The sequence below is a fragment of the Oryctolagus cuniculus genome, chromosome 10 (assembly GCF_051225735.1).
Source record: "Oryctolagus cuniculus isolate XC-2025 breed Fujian yellow rabbit chromosome 10, ASM5122573v1, whole genome shotgun sequence".
Lineage (NCBI taxonomy): Eukaryota > Metazoa > Chordata > Mammalia > Lagomorpha > Leporidae > Oryctolagus > Oryctolagus cuniculus.
The window spans coordinates 31,061,753-31,084,556 of NC_142876.1; the positions used below are offsets into that span (position 1 = coordinate 31,061,753).

Sequence of the window (22,804 nt, forward strand, 5' to 3'; positions counted from 1 at the left end):
ACAGGCGAGGAGGAGGGGGCTCTCACATGCTTGTGGGAGGGTGGGGAGGAGCCTCAGGTCTGGCTCTTGGCTCTCACAGTCTCCCGGTGGGGGAAAGTCTGGAGGGGGTTGATCTAAGGGCTTTCACTATTTCACCTGAAAGTGCAGAGAGCAATGTGGGTAAACTGAGGCTTCTTATTGCGACAGCTGGGGAACCCTCTCTGTCTGGAGGGCCCAGGGCTCCAGCCTGGCCACGCTCAGCCAATGCTCTGGGGACCATCCTAGCACTAGGGAGAAGTGAGAACCCTGCCTGCTGGTAAGGCGATCAGAGCTCATGAATAATGGAGAGAAACGGAGGCCTGGAGTCCTGGGTGCTGGGCTGCCCCCAGGGCCCTCAGGGGCTGTGGGACAGGAGACAGGGGTGCTCCTGGGTAGGGGGCCCCACCTACCCCCTGGGGGGGGTGCCTGGAGGGGTCCCAGGTGGGCAGTGGATGCTGACAGCTCCACATCACCCGGAGTCCAGGTCAGGAGATGGGAGCAGTGGGGCAGGCTGGGGAGGAGGCAGGACAGCCTGCTCCCAGTGCCCATGAATAAGTGATGGAGCCCGAGGAGGGGCAGAGGGGAGGGAGGGGCCGGGGCCAGGGAGCCGGGAGGGGAGGCAGTGAGGGGAAGAGAGCAGCAGTGCTCCAGGACGGGACCCCAGGGAGGCCAGTGGCTGTGACGCAGCGCGAAGTGCCGCCCAGGGAGTGAGGTGCGGGGAGCAGGGCACGGGGCGCTCGCGAGGGGCGGGCCCGGGCCGCAGGCACCATGATGCCCCAGAAGAAGAAGAGGAGAAAGAAGGACATCGACTTTCTGGCACTGTACGAGGAGGAGCTGCTGCACTACGCCTCGGAGGACGACGAGGAGGAGCTGGAGCACGACTACTACAAGGCCAGGGGTGCGACCGGGCCCGGGCGGGCGGGGGCTGCCAGGGCCGGGCCCTCCCTGGGGGCCTCACCCCCTTCCCACTGATGACCACCCCCCCACCCCGCCCCGGGAGTGAGCAGGGCGGGCGTGTGCTCGGGTCCCCATGGCACAAAAGGCCAGGCACCCAGCCCTTCGGCACAGAGTCTGGGCAGGATGGAAGGTGCTGGAAGTGCAGGCCTCCACCTTCTCCACCCCCTGAACATCCCGGGAGCCTCCTACTCCATTGTGTGTCCAGCACAGGCGGCAGCTGCAGCCCACCCCGGCCAGTGAGCAGGGGCCTGGGGCTTTTTGGGAAGATAGGAGAGCACTTGGCCATCTGGGCCCTGGGACTTTGCCCCAGTCTCTTCCTCTGGGATTTGAATGGCTCTGCCTTCTCGACTGGACCAGGCAGGGAACCAATTTTGGCCCGAGGAGGTTTTTGGTTTCCTGAAAGTGTTGTGAATATTTCCTCTGTGAATACCTACAGGTCTCGAACTTTGGTTTTGTTTTATTTGTTTGTTTGTTTGAAAGGCAGAGTGAGGGAGGGAGGAGGAGGAGAGAGAGATATCTTCCACCTGCTAGTTCACTCCCTCAAATACCTGCAACGGTCAGGGCTGGGCCAGGCTGAAGCTGGGAACCCAAACTACATCCGGGTCTCCCACACGGGTTGCAGGGGCCCGAGTTCTTGGGTTGTCTTGTGTTGTTTTCCAAGGCACATTAGCAGGGACTCGAACAGGCACCCTAGGGGATGCCAGGGTCATAAGCAGTGGCTTAACCAGCTATGCCACAAAGCCAGCCCTGAATTTACAGTTCACTCCCTATCACCGTGCTGCCTGCCAGGCCCCCGAAGGCATTTACATTCTCTGCGCTTTCTCCAAAGTGGCTGCTTACAGGAGTGCATCCCGTCACTCACTCACTCATTCAGCAAATGCTCTCTGAATGCCCGCACTGTGCCTGTCTGTCACCCTCTTTCTTCCTTTTCTCATCCCAGCACTGCCCGCACAGCTCTGCTCCTCCCTTTGTGAGTTCCTGCATCAAGTTCAGTGCTTAGTCCAAGGCTGCATGCAGCTTGGTGGTGGTGGTGGTGGGGGGTGGCCTCATGGCCTCAGCCAAACTAAACTCCACGGGGGCCAGGCCCTGCTGTACTTGGCCTTAGTCCCTGCCACCCAGCCCCCAGCACAGACCTGGGCTCAGCTGTGGCCCCAGGAGGGCTGTGACTCAGGGAAGGGCCCTCGCACCAGGTACAGTGTCCTGGGCGTCTCCTGGGGTGGCATTGGGGGCTGTGATGGAGAAAGGGGGATGGCACAAGGGAGGTGGGAGGTGGGGCTGCCTTCTCCCCCACACCTGCTCTAGCCTGTCGTGTGGGGGGAGGGGCAGGCACTCTCACTTCTGGAGTGATTCTCCAGGTGAGAACCTGTCAGAACCTCTCACAGCTGGCGCCCCGCCCACTTCTGTTCTGGGGGACCATGAGGGTCCCCCTCCTTTGTGCCTTCATGAAGCCCTTTCCGTTTCCTTTTTGCATCTGCTTCTCAGCGGCCCTGGGAACACTCAGGGTCACACGATGAGTCCCAATTCTCAGGTTAAGGGCTGAGGCTCCCACATAAAATGGCTTCATAAGGTCCCAACCAGGAGTCAGGAAATGAACTAGAAAAACCCTTCCCAAGCCAAGACCCCACCCCTCCCATTTCATCTCCTAGTGCTGCCCAATATTACAATGCGCTGTGCCTCAGGCCCTACATAGCATTTTATTCACATTAACCACCTCCATCCTCGCAGGAACCCGGAGAGGCAGGTCGGGTTGTAATTATCCTCTTGTTACAGGTGAGGAACCCAAGGCACAGAGAGGCTAAGGGACTTGCCCAAGGTCACACAGCTAGTGAGTAGCAGGGTGGGGGTGTGACTCTAGCACAGTAACAATAGCCGGAGAAGAGCAAGCCCATGTGGGCGCCCCTCTGACACAGAGGCACTGCACAGCGTGGGTGACCCAGTGATGACCACAGCAGTCACCTGTCCATTCTGGAGCAGCCGGTCTCCCACTCCCTTGAGCCCTGAGGGTAGCGTTTCATGGAGCCTTGTGGGGGAGTGTGATGGGGGAGAAGTGGGGACAAGGAGAAAGTCGCACCTCTGGCTGTGCTGCCCCGTTCGCCAGTGGCCAGGGGGAAGACAGCGGCTCCTCCAGGAGTCTTGTCTCCTGCCTGGGGCCCGTGAAGGAAAGACGGCACCTGATGCTGCAGCCTGAGAACAGGAGGGACCTCAGACCCAGCCTGCGCGGGCTGCCAGCCCCTCTCACCTCCCAGCAGGGCCCACCCAGCAGCTCTTGGGATGCAATTTCCCAAGGCCGCCTCCTTGGGGATCTTGTGAGAGGTGGTGAGTGCTGTGGCGATGGTGGGCATTGTGTTGATGGTGATGATGACGAGGTGGGCACCACTCGTGGAATGTGTAACTCTTTATGCAGCTGTGGAAGATCATCTGCAAGATCCCCCGGGGTGGAAAGGCAAGGTCAATGCGTGTGCAGACCGAGGACCTTGTGTCTGACTCACTCCTTGCTTTGGTCCTTGGTGGCAGAAATTACCTTTCTTTAGAGATGAAGACATAGAGGCTTAGTTGAAACCACATAGGCTGTGGTGACAGAGTTGGGATCCTGTGCACATCCTGTGTCCACTTTCCAGTTTTACTGAGGTGTAATTGATTGACAATAAAACACACCTATTTTCAAAGTCCTGTTTGACGCATGTTAGCGCCACGTCATCACAGGTGGATCAGTATGGGTGCTGGGACATCTGTGTTACATGCGAGCATCCATGTCATCCCCAAAGGGTCCCTGTGTCCCCTCCCTGGCGGTTTCCCTACTCCCAACCCCAGGCAGCCTCTCTACCACCTTCTATTAAGATAGATTAAGTCTGCCTTTTCTAGAGTTTCACAAACATGGCGTGTGGAGTATGCAGTGGTTTGTGTCCGGCTGGGAGGTCCATCTGTAATGAAGGTGTCAGCAGCTCATAGCTTTTTACTGCCGAGTACTCACACAAACTAATAGCATGCTGCCTTTTATACATCCATTCACCTGCTGATGGACAGTTGGACTATTTCCAGCTTGGGTCTATTTGGAATACAGCCACTATAAACACTGTGCTTCTAGGTCTTTGTGAGGACACATTTCCACCTCTTCTGGGTCCAACACCTAAAAGTGGACTTTTCAGGCCTTCTGTTACGTGTACTTTTGTCTTTTTAAGAAGTTGTTGCCATTATGGAAAATCATGTGGTCGCTCTGTCTTCTCATTGATTTGTGTGAATCCTTTGTATTGTAGGGTCCTTTGTGAGATACATACATCCCGAGTCTCATCTCATACTCAGTGGCCTTTTCATTATCTTGATGGTCTTAATTTTAATGAAGCCCAATTTATCAGTGGCTTGATGGCTAGCACCTACGTAGGAAGTGGCTGTGTACCCGGGAATCAACAATCGAGGTCATTCCTAATCCCTCTCCTGCACGCCAGACCCCTTCTCTCCACACCAAGCATTCCCAGGCCTCTCTATTGTCTCTCATGCAAGATCTGTGCTGACACCGTGCAGGGCCTGAGCTGGGCTTGTGCCCCTGTTCTCCACTCCCTAATCTGTGAAAGGAAGGCCTGGTATTATGAATGAGGTTGTTTTGAACTCAGAGGAGCCGGGCTGGGTCTGCCTCCTGACTCAAGGGCTTGTGGGGTGCAGCGGGGCTTCCAGGAGGAGGGAGCTCTGGGTTCTCAAAGCCCGTGTCAGATTCCGGCTTTTCTTCTGAGCCTGCAGTGTTTTCTCCTTCCCCTCTCCAGTGTACGAGGTGGTCACAGCCACGGGGGACGTCCGAGGGGCGGGGACAGATGCCAACGTCTTCATCACGATCTTTGGAGAGCACGGGCTCTCTCCCAAGCTCCATCTCACCAGCAAGTGAGTACCCACTGGGCCCTGGGTGGGCCTGGGCCTTTGGTCTGGATTGGTCCAGCTCTGGGAAGGAAGTGTGTCTGACCCAGGCCTGTTGAATGACGTGGGGCTCTGCTACCCACAGACCCCTGAGGACCCAGGGGTTTCCCAGGGACCTCCCGCCAGCCTCTCTGAGCGCCTCTGTTGATTTTGTAAACAACAGTCCTGTGTTTGGATCTCAAAACTTCCAAGAATTCAAATGATCTGTCCCTGGATGTGGGAGCGCGCACACACTCAGGACCAAGGAACCCAAGTCTGGGCGCAGCTTTACCATTCAGTTCTCCATCACTCTGGCCAAATGTCCTCGCATTAAGGCCATGGTTTCCCCATAAACCATCATGGGGAATGTTGGGGAGGTCCTGCGTGGGGAGGAGCCAGGGGCTTAGGACGCCCACTCTGAGGACCCCCCCAGGGGCCGGCACCGTGTCAAACCTGCCGGCCAGCTGTGTGCAGGGCTGCGCGTGCAGCTGTGGGTGTTGACCTGTCCGCCTCGTGTCTTCCACTCTGCGGTAACCACTGAGAGCAGCAACTGCTCTCTTCTCTTGGTTGTTCTCCCCCATGCCACACACATTTGGAGATCCATAGAGACACACACAGCAAAACCTGAGAACGCTTTGGCAGAATCAGTATTAAGGGTGTTAGGGGCGGTGGCAGTGGTCTGGGCCCTGGTTTCTGATTTGTGTTGATGGGGACTGGGAACCAGCTGGCTCTGGGCTCACTGTGGCCCCCATCTCTCCTTCCTCTAGCTCAGCTCCATTGTGTGTCTTAGCCACTGAGGTTCTGAGTAAGATCCTGTTTGGGTCAAGAGTTCCAGAGCCCAGAGACATCTGAAGCCAGCGATGGGCTCTAGCCCCTTCGTGGGGAAGCTGAGACCTAGAGAGGGGACTTGAGCAGTGGAGAGTCGGAGAGCCTTCAGACAGTGAACTTGGTCCTTGACCCGCGTCCTTGGGGCACTGTCCTCCGTCACGTGGTCCCCCGGCCCTGGGGAGGGGGCTATGGGAGACTCCCCTTAAGACCTCCTGGGGCTCCCACTTGGGACTGCTGCGGTTTACCTGCTGACACCTCCAGGGATGGAGGCAGAAGCTCCAGAGGTGGGGGGTCCCCAGGCCAGGGAACCCCTGGACCCTGTGCCCCAGAGGCTGGCCAGGCCTGTGGAAGGTGCTTGGCCTGAATATGGCGTGAGCTCATTGCAGCTGTCGCGAGGCAGGTGTAACGTCCGATTTTGTCCGTTTCTGCAGAACAGGGTACCTGCCTCCTTGTACTGCTTGCCATGCGAGTGACTCGCTTGTGGAAGTCTTTCCCGCCAGTGATATGGGCACGGTAAAGGGGATACATGAAACTCCCAGCCTTCTTGCCATGCATCCACTCCAGAGTGAACTACAGGAGGAAAAGCTGCTAACCCTAGGGTGTTGGCCAGCTGGGCTCTGGACTCCCCGGCCTGTCCTTTTAAAGTTTATTTATTTGAAAGGCAGCGTTACAGTGAGATACATACATACATACATACATATCTTTCACCTGTCACTCCCCAAACACCCACAACAGCCAGGGCTGGGCCACGCTGAAGCCAGGAGCCAGGAACTTCCATCTGGGTCTCCCAAATGGGTAATAGGTACCCAAGTACTTGAGCCACCACCTGCTGCCTCCCAGGGCACACATTAGCAGGAAGCTGGATCAGAGCAGAGGAGCAAGAGCTGGAACCAGGTGCTCTGAAGTGGGAAACGGGTGCCCCAAGTGGCAGCTTAGCCTGCTGTGTCTCAGTGCCCGCCCCCAGCCTGTCCTTTTGAGACAGCAAGTCCCATTTCTCTCTGAGTGCTCTCTGGCTTCCTGCCTTCCCGGCAGCCTGGACCTTCAGAAGCCTTCCCTCTCACCTTTCTCACTGGTCACAGGGGCCACCTTATACAATGTGGTGTCACCCAGGTGTGTCACTGAGTCCTTATCCATGAGTGTGAGGTCCAGCCTTCCCTCTCAGTGGGCAAAGAAGGACCATGACCTAGCATAGGGGTCTAAGGCCCGAGGGGCCAGCAGGGCCTGGAGATGGTCGGCAGCCCAGCCCATGTCGCCGGGCCAGCCCACAGGATAGGGCCAGCACCCCATTACTCTGGGGTGGCTGGCAGGTATCTGCCTATATGTGTGTTATATTGCAGCTGTGGCAGCAGGGCAAGAGGGTTGGACAGAACCCCAGTGTGGCCAGTCTAGAGGGCTCCCCACTGAGGCGGGGCCCAGCTTGGAGTCTCTGCAATGACCCTGGAGGGGTGGATCCAGCTGCGGGCTGTAGGGCATGGGGAGGTCTGTTTGCACCTCCAGGATCTACCCCTCCTCTCTGTGAAGAGGCGGAGCTTGGTCCATACTGGGGGTATCAGGTGACCAGAGAGAGCCTTTTTTTATACGGAGGGCAGGGACCCCCAGGGGTGAGAATATAACAGAGGGGCATGAGCCGGGTCCTCAGAGTGCAGAGGGCGGAGCAACCATGGCACCAGGCTGGGAATGCAGGCCGGGCTGAGGGGCAGGGAAGGGGATGTGGGGAAGGCCGTGCAGGTCTTTCTGGAAAGCTGATCCCAGGAGGCTTGGCTGACCATGGCACCCAAGACCATCTGACCGTGGGGAAGGAGGAGGCTAGAGTCTGGCTGCAGAAAGACCGGGGAAAAATCGACAGAGAGAATTGTGTAGACACGGTCCCTGTTAGTTCAAGATGGAAGGCCTAGGTCTGGGGGGAGTCTTGCTCTCAGGGGAACCCCAGGTTGCTCATGCATCCGAGGTACAGGTGCCAGCTGAGGTTGCCTTGCTCTGTGACACAGAAGTGCAGTCAGCTCGGGCCACTGCCCACTTCTCCCTCTTCCTGGGCTCACATCGCCTCAAGTCTCACTGTCTGCTATAGTGCCTTCCTCTCCACACTGTGGCACCGCACAGCCAAACCCACTGTAACTGGAAATCCTCTTCCTAGCACATGCACACACACACATGCACACACACACATGTACACACACATGCACACACACGTACACACAGTGTTTTCTGGTGTAACCAACTTGACATCAGGGAGAGTCCACATCACAGCAACAAAAACAACTTAAAACCGAATTCTGGACCCCTGAGCCTTAAAATCCTGCGTCTGTCTTCCTTAGACTTTCCCTGGTCCTGCCTCCTCGGCCTCCGGCCGCCCACTCACCCCCCGCTCACCCCCTGCTCCCTCCAGCATCTCCCACATTCTCTCCCTCGCCCCTCGCTTGTGCCTTTTCTCCTTGCTCCAGGACCCTGCCTTCCACTCCCAGATGGCTTCTCAGGATCGTTTCCCCAACACAAAAGGATTCCTGCTCCAAAAGCCCACGTCGTTGGTGTTACAACGTCTACATCCTTTGGTGTACACTCTCTGCCCAGGCAGCAAAGCACAGGACAGGTCAGGGGACCTCCCCCAGGCCACGCCCTCCAGAAGCCAAGGTAGCGGTGCACCGCAGGTGCTCCCCTCCTCCCTTCTTGCTCTCCAGGACCATTCCTGACATGGGGGGGGGGGGGCGCTGCACATTCAGCCATGGCAAAAGGATGGGGTCTCATGTATCTTGTGGAATGCGGTTCTACTGTTGAAAATCCACCGTCTGAGAGTGTCAGACTGCCCGGCATTTTAGCCTGATGGCTCTGCCTGTCGGCTGCTAAAATGCCCCACACAGCCTATAAGGGCTGTCCCAGGCGGGGAGCTCTACATTGCAGTAGGCTTTGTCTGAGGACCCAGCAGGAGTCAGGTGAGGCCCCCGCTTCCATAGGAAACATGCAGAAATCTGAATTTCTTTGATTGTTTAAAACTTGTATTTAAGGATGATTTATTCAAAGGGAGGGGAGGAGAGAGGGAGGGAAGATGGGGTGAGGGGGTGGGATCTTCCATCCACCCACTGGTTTACTCCCCAAATGCCTGCCTGCAACAAAGCCAGGAGCCCAGAACTCCATGTTGGTCTCCCTTGTGGGTGGCAGGGACCCAAGCCACCACTGCTCCCTCCCAGGGTCTGCAACAGCAGGAGGCTGGAATCAGAAGCAGAGCTAGGACTGGCCCCCAGGCACTCGAGTAAGGGGTGCAGGCATCTCGAGCCACATCTTAACCACTGCAGGAGGCAGTGGACCCAGAAGACCGAGTTTCTGATACATCCTTGGACCAGGGATGCTCTGCCCTTTGCCAGTCCCGTTTTCTGAAACCCAGAGGCATTGGGTGGGACTCACCAGAAGTGGGGGGTGCAGAATCTGACCCCTGAAGTCCTTGGCCTTGGGGACTTCTTGGGGATTATTGCAGCCCCACACCCCGTGAGTGAGGCAGCCCCTGCCCCTCTGAAGAGAGAGACCGCTAGAAGGCCTTCCCTGCCTTCCAAGAAGCATTCGGTCTCCATCCGTGGACACAGCGGAAGCTTCCCACCTCCATGTCCTGTGACCCCCGGAAGTGACTCCGTGTCCTGTGACCCCCGGAAGTACTCTCACTGTGGCTCTACGTCAGGTTCCGTTCATGCCCGGTTGCTCTTCTCTGGCCTCCTCCCTTGCATCTCACCCATTTTCTTATTCTGAGTGACTACATAGCACCGTGCCCGATTATTTAGCAAACACACTGAAATGTGTGTCCGCGTTGAGCCTGGCTACCTCCGGACGCAGCACCTGTTCTCCAGCTTTTGGTCTTGGATGGGGGCTCCCCCCACCCAACTGCAGCCACAGAGCCACTGCGGGACTCCACACAGGGTCTGCCACTGGCCTTCACAGCACCCCTTGGCCTTGGCTTAGAGTGGGATGCTTCTTCCCCTTCTCTCCCCTACATGTCAGCGTTGGCTCTTCCCCCTACAACCCTTCCAAAGAGTCTGTCCCAGGCAGGCCCTGTTGAGTCGGAAACATGGGATTGCAGTTTTTAAAAAGAAACTTACAGAAATAATATGTATTCCTTTTGGAAAATCATTTAGATAAGAACAAATAATCATTTTTCCTAAGTCTTACTGTGCAGACTTGGCATCTTTTTTTTTTTTTTAATTTATTTGACAGGCAGAGTTAGACAATGAGGGAGAGAGACAGAAAGAAAGGTCTTCCTTCCATTGGTTCACTCCCAAACAGCAGCCATGCTGGAGCCACGCCGATCTGAAGCCAGGAGCCCGGTGCCTCCTCCTGGTCTCCCATGCGGGTGCAGGTGCCCAAACACCTGGGCCATCCTCCACTGCCTTCCCAGGCCACAGCAGAGAGCTGGACTGGAAGAGAAGCAACCGGGACTAGAACCCGGTGCTCACATGGGATGCTGGCGCCGCAGGCAGAGGATTAACCAAGTGAGCCACGGCGCTGGCCCCAACTTGGTATCTTTGTATAAAGCCTCCCACTCATTGTTTTCAAGTGAAGATGATGTCTTGTTTTAACTTGCTTTTCTTTCAAAGATTTTATTTGTTTGAAAGGCAGTTTCAGAGAGAGAGAGAGAGAGAGAGAGAGAGAGAGAGAGAGAGAGAGAATCTTCCATCCATTAGTTCACTCCCCAGATGGTCACGATGGCTGGGCTCAAGCCAGGCTGAAGCCAGGAACCTGGGACTATATCCAGGTCTTCCACGTGGGTGCAGGGCCCCAAGGACTTGGGCCATCTGCTGCTGCTTTCCCAGTGCATTCGCAGGGAGCTGGATCAGAAGTGGAGCAGCTGGAACTTGAACCAGCGCTCATCTGAGATGCTGGCGTTCCGGGTGGTGGCTTAACCTGGCTGGCTGCTTGCTTTTTCTTTAAAGCCTGTGTAGTAACCTGCTTCTGTTTCATTAACTGTCCTATTATAATAGGATTTTTAGTGGCTGCAAAATAGTCTATCAGGTTCTGCTGGTGACTGTTCCTCTGGGTTCTCATCAAATGGGGAAACACTCATCTATTTATTTTAGAAGTCACTTGTCATGTATTGAAACAGAACATGCCTCACGTTCATTTCCCATTCACAGCGATGTGCAGCACTGATGTGCACATGCTTTCCCAGTTACTTCACAGCTGCCACAACTCAGAAGTGACAGCTTGGCGCGTTGTTAGTCTCCCCTGGAAATGGCATTCCCGCAGCAGCAAGACCCCGGGGCCCTGCTCTGCTTTCCTTCCCCCTTTGTGTGCTGGTTCTGGTGTCAGCGTCTCTAGGAAGGGGACACACTGCTGCTTCGTGGAGAAGTCTTCCACCAGGACTGGCCTAGCAGTGGAGCTGACACGTTGGGTGCTGGGCATGGCCTCACTCGCCCTCTTCCTCTGAGGTTGGCACCACCGGAGCCTCAGGTACATGCGGCAAGCCCAGAGCTGTCCTTTTCGTTCCAGAAAAACGCAGAAGATTCTGCCACGGTCTCCCCTTTGTCCTCTGTGCCCACAAAGTACCATTTTCTTTTTTAAAGATTTACTGACTTCCCATGTGGCTGAAATGGCCAGGGCTAGGCCAGACCAAAGCCAGGAACTTCATCTGGGTCTCCCACATGGATGGCAGGGGCCCAACTACTTGGGTCAACTTCTATGTCTTCCCAGGCCCCTTAGCAGCGGCCTGGGTCAGAAGTGGAGCAGCTGGGACTCGAACTGGCACTCAGATGGGATGACGGCATCCCAGGCTGTGGCTTGAGCCACTGTACCACAATGCCTGCTCCCAGACTCAACTTTGGGGCCCCCCTTCCCCATCAAAGTTCCTTAGTGTCCACTTTCTCCTGGTTGCATGAGCTCTGTGTTCTGTTGGGAGGTCTAGGCCCTGCATCTCCTGACGCCCCACCTGGGCAGACTCTTGAAGTGGGTGCATCTGCAGAACCCCGGCTTGAGCCTTCTGTTACTGACTTTGGACCTCATCTTGGTGGGGAAGGACCTGCACCTCCCAATGGCAATGAATAAACAAATGTCTTCTGTGAGCCTCTTTTCCCCCGGGCTGTGTGCTGGGCCCAAGGGTCCTGGCCAAGAGCACTGTGGGGAGGTGTAAGGTGCTAAGGGCTTGGCTCTGGGGAGGGAGGAGCTGCTAGCAGGTCTGGCTTGAATGCCCACACAGAGGATGGAGCCGATGTCAGCGTGAGATTCAGGCTTCCACTCTGCAGAGTTCTGTGGTAAGGCTGGGTCTAAGCAGGTTGAGTCGGTGAGTCTCGACTTGCCTGGTCACCACACTGCTGAACATCTCGGGGGCACTTGCTTCTGTTCACACCATCTGCAGGATGCCAATGTGCCTTCCCTCACCACCCCTGCTTCCCTGGTTGCTGCTTTGGGGCTGAGTGATCCTTTCCTTGTTGGAATGGCAGGACCCTGGACAGCCACCCAAGGACTGCATCCACTTGGGGCTGCCAGGCCACTCTTGCTGGCAAGGTTGGGCATGTGAGGGGGAGAGGCAAGGACGCCTGCATGCCCAGGAGCACCCTAACATTCATCGCATCCTGCTTCTTCCTCCATTTCCCAGCCCAGAGCAACTGGGAGGCAGGCAGTCAAGATTTGGAGAGTCAGGTCCTGGTCCCAGCTCTGTTACCAGCTAACAGTTTACCCATCTGTCAGTGGGGCTGGTGTTCTTCATAATGTTTGCCTTAGTGACGCACAGCAAGGATCAGTTGAGAACCTGGGATGTCAGCAAGGAGTGGCACTCACTGTCCTTGCTTCTTCCCCTCCAAACCAAGTCTGAAAGGGATCTCAGCACAGGAGTGGTTGGGTGTAACTCTTCCCGAGAGTGGGATGATGGAGGAAGAAGAGGATGGCAACCCCTGGCTCTCCTCTCCCTGAGCCCCCGAGCCAAGCGCTGATCTGCCCTAACTGTGCACGTGTCCCTGCAGGAGCGAGTCTGCCTTCGAGAAGGCCAACGTTGATGTGTTCCGGGTGAGAACCAACAACGTGGGCCTCATCTATAAAATCAGGTGAGCAGCGGGCCCCTGAGCAGGGTGCAGGTGGAGATGAGGGCTCGTGTAGGAGGAATTGACTTCACCGCCGACTCTTCCTGGCTGTTCACTGCTCTCCTGGTGACTTTTGTGGGCCCAAAGGCCCAAATCTTTCCCGCCCATTCTGAGTCACGGTGCCTTCAACTTCCCCATTAGAGGCTCACTTCTTGGGTTAAGACAATTCAAGACTTTCACAAACTTGAGGAACTACAATGAGAGACACTGTAGCACAGTGGTTAGGAGCAGAGGGTCCAAGTCCAGATTGCCTGGCACCGAGTGTCTGCTCTGCTGTTTGGTGGCTGTGGGGCTCTAATGCTGGTGGTTCCTCTGTAACAGCCCTGGGAATCACTGCTTGGGACGGTCACTTGCAGGCAGTAAGCTCTCAGCCAGTGTGTGTTGCAGGATGCCTTGGGGCAGAGAGCTCCCCATCTTGTTCTCTCTGGGGGAGTTACCATGCACGTGTGAAGAGGGACAATTGCTGGCTGGCTTTCAGAATAAGAGTTTTAAATCACCCCTCCCCTTTCTCCTTCTCATCTCTGCTACTCATCCCCATTCAGGTTCACGGCCATTTGTCAGAAAGTTAAGGTCATCTGTGCTCTGATTGCATCCAGACTGGGGCGCTGGATGTGCAGAAGGGAGGGGGTTCTGAGCAGAGAAAGGGCTCTTGTAGGGGAGGATTGGGAAGGGGTTGGCAGCTGCTAGCCGAGGTCCTCCTGTGGGCTGGGCTCTAGGCAGGGCAGGGGCTTGCATGTCTGCGAAGGAAGGGCCAGTGCATCAGGCGTGTCACCCAGCCAGGAGGCTGTGCACTGTTCTGAGCTGTGGCCATCCATCAGGACGTGCGAGGGTACAGTCCCGCTGGGCTGGGCAGGGATGATGTAGTCCATGTGGGTGGGGTTTTCTAGGGCCAAGTTCAAGGGTAGAAACTGGACCACAGAGAAGGGGTGAGGGGAGTTGCAGGATAAGGGAGAAGATTTGGGACAGATTTTGAGAAGTCGAGATTCATTGTCACTCAGCATAGCAGCATCTGGCCCCGTGTGGCCACTGCACATCTGAAACATAACTAATCCAAACTGAGAGGTGCTGGATGCATAAAACACACACTGCAGGCCGGCGCCGCGGCTCACTAAGCTAATCCTCCGCCTTGCGGCGCCGGCACACCGGGTTCTAGTCCCGGTCAGGGCGCCGGATTCTGTCCCGGTTGCTCCTCTTCCAGGCCAGCTCTCTGCTGTGGCCAGGGAGTGCAGTGGAGGATGGCCCAAGTGCTTGGGCCCTGCACCCCATGGGAGACCAGGAGAAGCACCTGGCTCCTGGCTTCGGATCAGTGTGGTGCGCCGGCCGCGGCGGCCATTGGAGGGTGAACCAATGACAAAAGGAAGACCTTTCTCTCTGTCTCTCTCTCTCACTGTCCACTCTGCCTGTCAAAAAAAATAATAAATAAATAAATAAAACACACACTGCATAGTCTAGGAAAATGGATGTAAAATGTCATGAATATTCCCGTAGTTATGTGTTGACATGGCAAGTGGAACTAAAGACAGCTTGTTATTAAAATTAATTCCACCAGTTTCATTGTGTCTTTCTCAGTGTGGCTATTAGAAAAATCTAGACTACATCTGAAGTTCACATGGGCATCTGCCATTCTGTTTCTATGGGGCAGCCTTGCTCTGGCTGGCTACAGGGGGTCCCTGGGGTAGCGGGAGGGACTAAGGAGAGCATCTGCCTGTTGTGGGGTCTGCGAATCTCAAAGAGACACACACACTCAACCGGCTTAAAGAGACACACACACTCAACCGGCTCACAGCAATGGGAGGGGAGACTGGAGCTCCATGGGACAAGCCAGGCCCTGCAGGCTGGATGGTCTGGTAGGCTTCTGCTTTCTGTTTATCCCTTGGCTTTACTAACAGCCAGCTGAGCTGTCCTCCTTGACCTTGACTCAGGTGGGCTTCAGGAAGTGGGGTGTGTGTGTGTGTGTGTGTGTCCTAGCAGGATGAGGGGGCAGTGCCTCCAGAGCTAAGGTTCCAAGCCCTGATCAGACAGGACTTGGGAGGACATATCCTGGTGACCCCTTTGCAAGCGCTGGGGATCCTCGTCTTCTGTGACAAACAGTATTTCCTTGCAGGCAGTGTAACAGTGTGATAGTCCTTCATATGCACTCCTGCCTTGCACGGGATCCCCATTTCAAAGACGAGGAAGCTGAGGTTTCAGAGCTGCAGTTAAAACAGGAACATCAACAACACAACGCTGGAGTCTCTGTCTGGAGCAGACCTGCGGGTATTCCAGGGTCCCCTCGGTCCCGCCAGTGATGGTGTGGGTGTCACTTTCTGCCCTAGGATCGAGCATGACAACACGGGCTTGAACGCCAGCTGGTACCTGAACCACGTGATTGTGACCGACATGAAGCGGCCTCACCTCCGCTACTACTTCAACTGCAACAACTGGCTGAGCAAGGTGGAAGGCGACCGCCAGTGGTGCCGTGACCTGCTGGCCAGCTTCAACCCCATGGACATGCCCAGAGGTGAGTGCCGAGGCTGGCCTGCCCTGGTGGGGCTCACCCAGGTGTCTGTCCTGCTCCGGGCAGTGCCCCTCCCATCAGTACCCCTCCAGGATCTTCCTGTTGACTGGGGCTCAGGTGAAGCCCCGTCTTTTCCCTGTGGCCTTTCTGTAAGCAAGCTTATGTGCTCTGTGGGTCAAGGACGTGGGAAATACAAGTGCACTTGGAGGTGTGATGGGGGACAGGTGCAGCCCTGAGCCTCTCCTGTGTTCTCAGTGACTCCTGTGGACAGGTGTTAGCCCCTCTGACGTCAAGGCTGCCTCCCCACCTTCCTGTTCCTTCCACCTTTCTTGTAACATCCGAGTTAGGGTCAGGGCATGGGGGATGGGAATCAAACCAGGAAACCTCCAAAGTTCCGTCATCCTGTCCTCTGTTTTCCTGGCTTTCTAAGAATGAAATGACCTATTTCTACAGCCATCTCTGGCCCAAGGCATTGAATTCAGTTCAGTGGGAAGAGTGGGAGGCCAGGGAATGAGGTATATGATAACACACACTGTTTGCCATGTCTTGTTTTGTCACGCCATTTGTTTGCTAAAATTCTGACGTCACCTCACCCCAGCACTGGACACATTTGCCCTTCCAGAAAGGGAGAGATTTCATGTGGGTACTGTCATCATACCTGATTCTCATAGGGTCATGGGCCATCCGGGGGGCGGGGGAAGAGACTTTGGGGCTGGGAGAAGAGAATCAGTTTCCACAGCCACTCCACAGAACCATGGGAGGCTGACACACATGGACTCCACCTTCCAGCAGGCACCTGTGTTGGATATTCAAGCGTGAAACAGAATATAATTCCATCACATGGAAAAAGAGCATGGGTGACATTTGTGGGCATTCACTTCTAGTCTCCTGTGCACACACAGCTGGAAGGAATGGGCCATTCATTACAGCATCCCGTTTTGTAGCGCGTTTGTGTTAGTGCTCACTGCTCCTGCTTGTGATGGCTGTGTAATGTGTTCTCCAGTATGGAGACACATCACTTACTAAATCCTATATTAGACGTTCATCTGTGTCCCGCCCTCGAATGTTTTCTGTTATAAACGTTACACCTGAGTCTTTGCACAGATTCATGATTGTTTCCGTAAGATACGTTCCAAGTGGGATTTCTAAGTCAAGTGGAATGCACACGGTTAAGGCTTTTGATGGGCATTTCCAAATGACCCGAGGGTGTAGCTGTGCACAGTCCCATCGACTGTTCAAGAGGGGATTTAGATTTAGTGACATCACCTGGTAGTACTAGTTAGCTTTCCAGTTGGGTAGGAAAGGGGGTTTCCAGTGTTCTCTCTTTGGTTTCTGATGAAGTTGAATTCTTTTCACGTGTTTATTGGCAATTTGGGATGTGCGGGTGTGTTTGTATGAGAAAGAGAGAGGGAGGGAGGGAGGGAGAGAGAGAAGGAGGATGAATTGATTGTATCCTTTTCCTGGCTTTTCAACTGGGGTGGATTTTGCAGAGTCTCCAATACAGCCTAAGCACCTGCTCCAGCCTGTTTATCAGGATCTATCCTTCACCGTCTTCCTCTTCTGCTTTTAGGTGTCCCCTTTCTTGGCCTCTTTGCACTTTTCAGATCCTCATGTAACCCTGTTCTGTGGTCCAGGGCTCCATTGTCAGGAGAGGAGCTTCGGAAAAGGCACCATTGAGAAAGGAAGAGTGCAGCTCAGTGATTTTTCCAACTTTCCCTGAGAATCATCCGGAGTCCTGTGTTCTGAGTCAGGCTGCCTAGGCGCCCAGCCCGAGAAGAGCTTTAGGTTTAGATATTTCCAGGTTGGGGACTGGTGTTGTGGCATAGTGGGTAAAGCCACCGCCTGTAACACTAGCATCCCATATGGGTGCCGGTTTGTGTCCAGCTCCTGGTTTCAGCCTCTCCCATTGCTGGTCATTGTGGCCATCTGGGGAGTGAGGCAGTGCTTGCCCCCGGCCTCCTCTCCTCCCCCCTCTCCCTCCTTCCTCCCTCTCTGTAATTCTGATTTTCAAATAAAAAATTAAAAAAAATTCTAAGCTGGGTTCCAGAGAAAGGAATGAAAAAGTCACGTCCAAATATTCAAGTGACTATATTGGTAAAGAAAAAGTTAAGTTTCTTTGCTTTTCACCTGGAATGACAACAACTTGATATTTTGGCTGCCGCTGAGATCATTGATGATAACAGCGGGGCAGATGTGAGTGTCCTCATTCATACAAGTTGATAGGTGGAATGCTTCCGAACTTGGAGCATGGGCAGCAACACAGGGAGGGAAGACTAAGGAAAACCAACCTCCAGCACCCCCACAGGAGAGGCGATTGCTAGGAGGCCAGTCCCTGGGTGCCGGCTGATGACCAGCTGGAAGTTTCTTTCATTCCTGCTCTTCAGGGAAGGTGGCTGTTCTGGGCTGACTGAAACTTTGAAGTGATCAGCAAGTAGTTGTGAGGGTGAAGGGGCCAAGGCATTGGCCAGGTTTCTTTCTTCTTCTTTTTTCTGGATGCTTGGGTGCTGGGGTGCTTGGTTCTCAGCCCCCACCGAGGGGCTGGGTGTTCCTCATGTATTTCTTTCTTTTTTTTTTTTAAAGATTTATTTATTTATTTGAAAATCAGAGTTACACAGAGAGAGAAGGAGAGGCAGAGAGAGAGAGAGAGAGAGAGAGAGAGAGACAAAGAGAGGTCTTCAATCTGCTGGTTCACTCCCCAATTGGCCGCAATGACTGGAGCTGTGCCAATCCAAAGCCAGGAGCCAGGAGCTTCTTCCGGGTCTCTCATGTGGGTGCAGGGGCCCAAGGACTTGGGCCATCTTCTACTGCTTTCCCAGGCCATAGCAGAGAGCTGAATCGGAAGTGGGACTAGAACCGTGCCCATATGGGATACTGGTACTGCAGGCGGTGGCTTTACCTGTTATGCTACAGCGCCAGCCCCTGGCCAGGTTTCTAGATGGTTGCTCTAAAGAGGGTCTTGCGCATCACATTCTAAGACACATCATTAAGGGAGCTTGCCTTGATCTGGGGCTCTAGGGCAGCTGACATGGAGCCTGAATCCACATGGAGGCTACTGCTCCCTCCTGGCACCCCTCAAACGTACTTCCTGGAGAAGCACCCAGCATGTTCCCCATACCTTTGAGGAAAGGGCCTATTGTGGCTGCCCTCTTCCTCAAGGGAGCCCACTGGGGAGAACACGGACATTAGGAAAAGCTGAGAGAGAATATTCCAAAGGAACACGGCTGAGCAGCCTCACGGTTCTGTGGATGGAAGGTCCTAGAACCAAGTTCAATTTCTTAGTCGTTCTCAATGGGCTGGTAAAACTGCTACACCTGACACTTAAGGAACCCAGGCAGCGGCCGGTGCCGCGGCTCACTAGGCTAATCCTCTGCCTAGCGGCGCCGGCACACCGGGTTCTAGTCCCTGTCAGGGCGCCGGATTCTGTCCCGGTTGCCCCTCTTCCAGGCCAGCCCTCTGCTGTGGCCAGGGAGTGCAGTGGAGGATGGCCCAGGTGCTTGGGCCCTGCACCCCATGGGGGACCAGGAGAAGCACCTGGCTCCTGGCTCCTGCCATCTGATCAGCGTGGTGTGCCGGCCGCAGCGCGCTGGCCGTGGCGGCCATTGGAGGGTGAACCAACGGCAAAGGAAGACCTTTCTCTCTGTCTCTCTCTCTCACTGTCCACTCTGCCTGTCAAAAAAAAAAAAAAAAAAAGGAACCAGGCAGCAGGACCGACCAGGACAACTTTGCCTTTTGACTTTCTTTCTGTCTGATCTCCAGGCCTTGGGGACCCGAGACGGGGCCTGGGGAGGCAGATTGTTGTGTCCCTTCGATCCATCTGGGGACCCCAAACCTCAGTCGCTCACATTCCACATTCACAATGGCTGCCTCATTCAAGTTACACTTGGATTATTAGTTAATTTTTCTTCTTTGACTCATATTTTATAGCTTACTTTGTAAGTTTGATTTATATTTTAAAAAAATTGAAAAAAAGATTTATTTATTTGAAAGGCAGAGATAGATATCTTTCCTCCACTGGATCATTCCCTCAATGACTGCAGTAGCCAGGGCTGGGCCAGGCCAAAGCCAGGAACCAGAAACTCCATCTGGGTCTCCCACGAGGGTGCCAGGGACCCAAGTACTCAGGGCATCCTCCACCGCCTTCCCAGTTGTTATCAGCAGGGAACTGGATCAGAAGTGGAGCAGCCAGGACTTGAACTGGTCCCTATATGGGATGCCAGCATTATAAGCAACAGCTTAGCCCAGTGCACCATAATGCCAGCCCCATAAGTTTGCTTTAAAAAGATAACAGCTATCCCTATCACAAAGAGGAACTATTGTCATTTGCTATAAATGTCAGGCATACGAGTGTGTATTAAATGCATGCCATTAGCAACCCATGGGAACTGCCAGCGTCTATGCACATTAGTGCTGCGCAACCTGCCCCGGTAAACTCCACCAGCCCTGCTCTGAGAGGAGGAAGTGCAGAGGCTGGAAGTGGGGCGAGGGCTGGCAGTGGTGTTTGGGCTCTCCTCTTCATCAGTCCTTGTTTCACTTTGTCCTTAGGATACCTCTGTGCAGGGAGTGGCGTGAGGGAGGGCAGGCAGGTCAGTTATACAGAGAAGTAAACTGAGGCCAGGGAGATGGTGACCCTTGCAAAGTCAAATGGCCAGTCGCTGATGGAGTTGAGACTGGAATGAGGGTTTTTTTTTTTTTTTTTTTTTTTTTTTTTTTTTTTTTATTCTTGCTTTCTGCTTGCCTCTTGGGCAGGGCAAGACCAAGGGCAATTAGCGGGCTGACTGAGATCGGAGTCTGAAAGTCGTAGCCTCCTATCATCCTGCCATTCCCTTCCACATCACCCCACCGGTTGCCTCTCCAGTCTCGGTTTGAATTCAGCCTTTCTTGAGTGTTAGAAAGTTCCCAGCTGCCCAGTGCAGCCCATTTCACTGCCGACGGCAGCAAGGGCTGTTGAAGGAGCTTCCGGAGGCTTCTGTTGGTCTGTTCCCATCCTCTCCTGACATGACAGTGTCTGCATGCCAGCCTTTTAGGTGTTGGGGAGACAGGCTCTGTCCCCTGGTTCCTTGGCCTCTCCTCTGTGGCCCTTTCCCAAGAAGATAACTCCCGGGCCAGAACTCTGTTCCAGTTGGGGTCTCATCAGAACACTGAGGGGCCTCCCTGACTCCATCTTCTTGCTGCATCTGGTTTAAAAAAAAAAAAAAAACCATAGTAAAACACATGCAACATAAAATTTACCATCTCAACCATTTTTACATGTGTGTTCCAGTGGCATTGCATACATCCACAGCATTGTATAACTATCACCACCATCCACCTCCAGAACGGGTCCATCTGCATTCAGCACTGACTTCCCATCGTCCCCTCTGCCCAGCCCCAGCAGCCACTGTTCTACTTTCTATAGATTTGACCACTCCAGGAACCTTGTAGAAGTGGAATCTTACAGAATTTGTTCTTTGTGACTAGCTTACTTCACTTAAAGTAATGTCTCTGAGGTTCATCCGTCATGTAGCATGTGTCAGGATTTCTTTTTAAGGCTAAATAATATTTCATTGTGTGAATGTGCCACATTTTGTTTATCCATTCATCTTTGGATGGACATTTGGGTTATTTCCAGATCTCTACTGTTGTGAACGTGCTGCTGTAAACATCGGTGCACAAGTATCTGCAAGTCTTTTCTTTTACTTCTTTTGGGTATTCTCACTTTCTCAGGTAGCATTGCTAGTGCACCTGTTAACTCTGTGTTTAAGGAACCACCGTGCTGTTTTCTGTAGTGGTTGCCCCATTTTACATCCCTACCAGCAATGCACTAGAGTTCTACATCATAGTCAACTCTTGTATTTTTGTCTTGGTTTTTGGTAACAGCCATCCTAATGGGTATGAAGTAGCATTACTGTGTAACTTTGATGTGCATGTGTGTTGGTTGCTTGTGTATCTTCTTTGGAGAAATGCCCATTTGAATCATTTGCTCAATTTTCAATTGAGTTTTCGTTGCTGAGTTATAGTAATCTTTTATATATTTTGGATATAAACCCCTTATCAGGTATATGATTTATAAATAGTTTTCTCCCATTCTATGGGTTTTTTAAATTTTCCCTTGATGCATAAAAGTTTTTAATTTTTATGAAGTTCAATTTATCCTTATTTTTGTTTTTTAACCTATGTTTTTGCTGTAATAACCAAGAAATCATTGCCAAACCCAGTGTCATGAAGCTTTCTTCCCATGTTTTAAGAGTTTTACGGTTTAAACTCTTATATTTAAGTATTTGATTCATTTTTTAAAAGATTTATTTACTAAGGCCGGCGCCGCGGCTCACTAGGCTAATCCTCCGCCTTGTGGCGCCAGCACACCGGATTCTAGTCCCCGTTGGGGCGCCAGATTCTGTCCCGGTTGCCCCTCTTCCAGGCCAGCTCTCTGCTGTGGCCAGGGAGTGCAGTAGAGGATGGCCCAGGTGCTTGGGCCCTGCACCCCATGGGAGACCAGGATAAGTACCTGGCTCCTGCCATTGGATCAGCGTGGTGTGCTGGCAGCAGTGCGCCGGCCGCGGCGGCCATTGGAGGGTGAACCAACGGCAAAAGAAGACCTTTCTCTCTGTCTCTCTCTCTCACTATCCACTCTGCCTGTCAAAAAAAAAAAAAAAGATTTATTTACTTATTTGAAAGGCAGAACAACACAGAGAGAGAAGGAGAGAGAGAGACAGAGAGGTCTTCCATCCACTGGTTTGCTCCCCAAATGGCCACAATGGCAGGAGCTGAGCTGATCCAAAGCCGGGAGCTTCTTCTGGGTCTCCCATGTGGGTGCAGGGACCCAAGGACTTGAGCCATCTTTTGCTTTCCCAGGCCATAACAGAGAGCTGGATTGGAAGTAGAGCAGCCGGAACATGAACTGGCGCCCATAAGGGATGCCGGCATCACAGGCAGCGGCTTTATCCTCTATGCCACAGCACCGGCCCTTTGATTGATTTTGAGTTAAATTTTGCATATGGCATGAGGTAGGGGTCTAATTTTTCTTTTGCTGGTGGATATCCAGTTTCTCAGTGTCATTTTTTGAAAATTCTGTTCCTTCCCCATTGAATAATCTCAGCACCCTTGAGAAAAGTCATTTGACCTTGCATGTGAGAGTTTATTACTGGGCTCTTTGTTCTACTCCATTGACCTACATGTTTGTCTTTCTGCCAGTGCCACACTGGTTTGATTACCATAACTTTATAGTAAGTTTTGAAAATAAGAATTGTGAGACTTTCAACTTTGTTCTTCTTTTTCAAGGTTGCTTTGGCTCCCAGTTCACTTGGTGCATCAACAATATTCAATAGCTGTTTTTGACAGTGACAGTGCTCTGTGTCGCCTTTTCAGTCAAAGGTTCCTGCTCATCTGGAAGAAAAGAGGAAAAAATCCCAGTGCAGCTCAAGCCCTGAGGACTGCCAGGCTGCAGGAGAAACCTCTGAATTCTCCTGACTCATCCCCACTTGAATCAGCAGGAGTGGGTGTGCCAATCTTGGCTGACTCCCCCCAAGTCTTAATGAAATGGTTCAGACAGACATCACCCATGACTCAGCATTTCAAACATAGAGGCTACACAGGA

General features: G+C 53.5%; 1 protein-coding gene across 2 annotated transcripts in view; it reads left to right on the plus strand.

The window, feature by feature from the left end:
• Window positions 1-657: 657 nt before the first annotated feature.
• Window positions 658-22,804, plus strand: part of LOXHD1 (lipoxygenase homology PLAT domains 1) — a 175,383-nt gene continuing 153,236 nt past the window's right edge. For both annotated transcript variants that reach the window (XM_051851250.3, XM_070050246.2), the window contains exons 1-4: window positions 658-916; window positions 4,731-4,845; window positions 12,618-12,698; window positions 15,050-15,234. In XM_051851250.3, coding sequence (XP_051707210.3) covers window positions 787-916; window positions 4,731-4,845; window positions 12,618-12,698; window positions 15,050-15,234 — 511 coding nt within the window. In that variant the 5' untranslated portion in view covers window positions 658-786. The remainder of the gene's footprint in view (window positions 917-4,730; window positions 4,846-12,617; window positions 12,699-15,049; window positions 15,235-22,804) is intronic.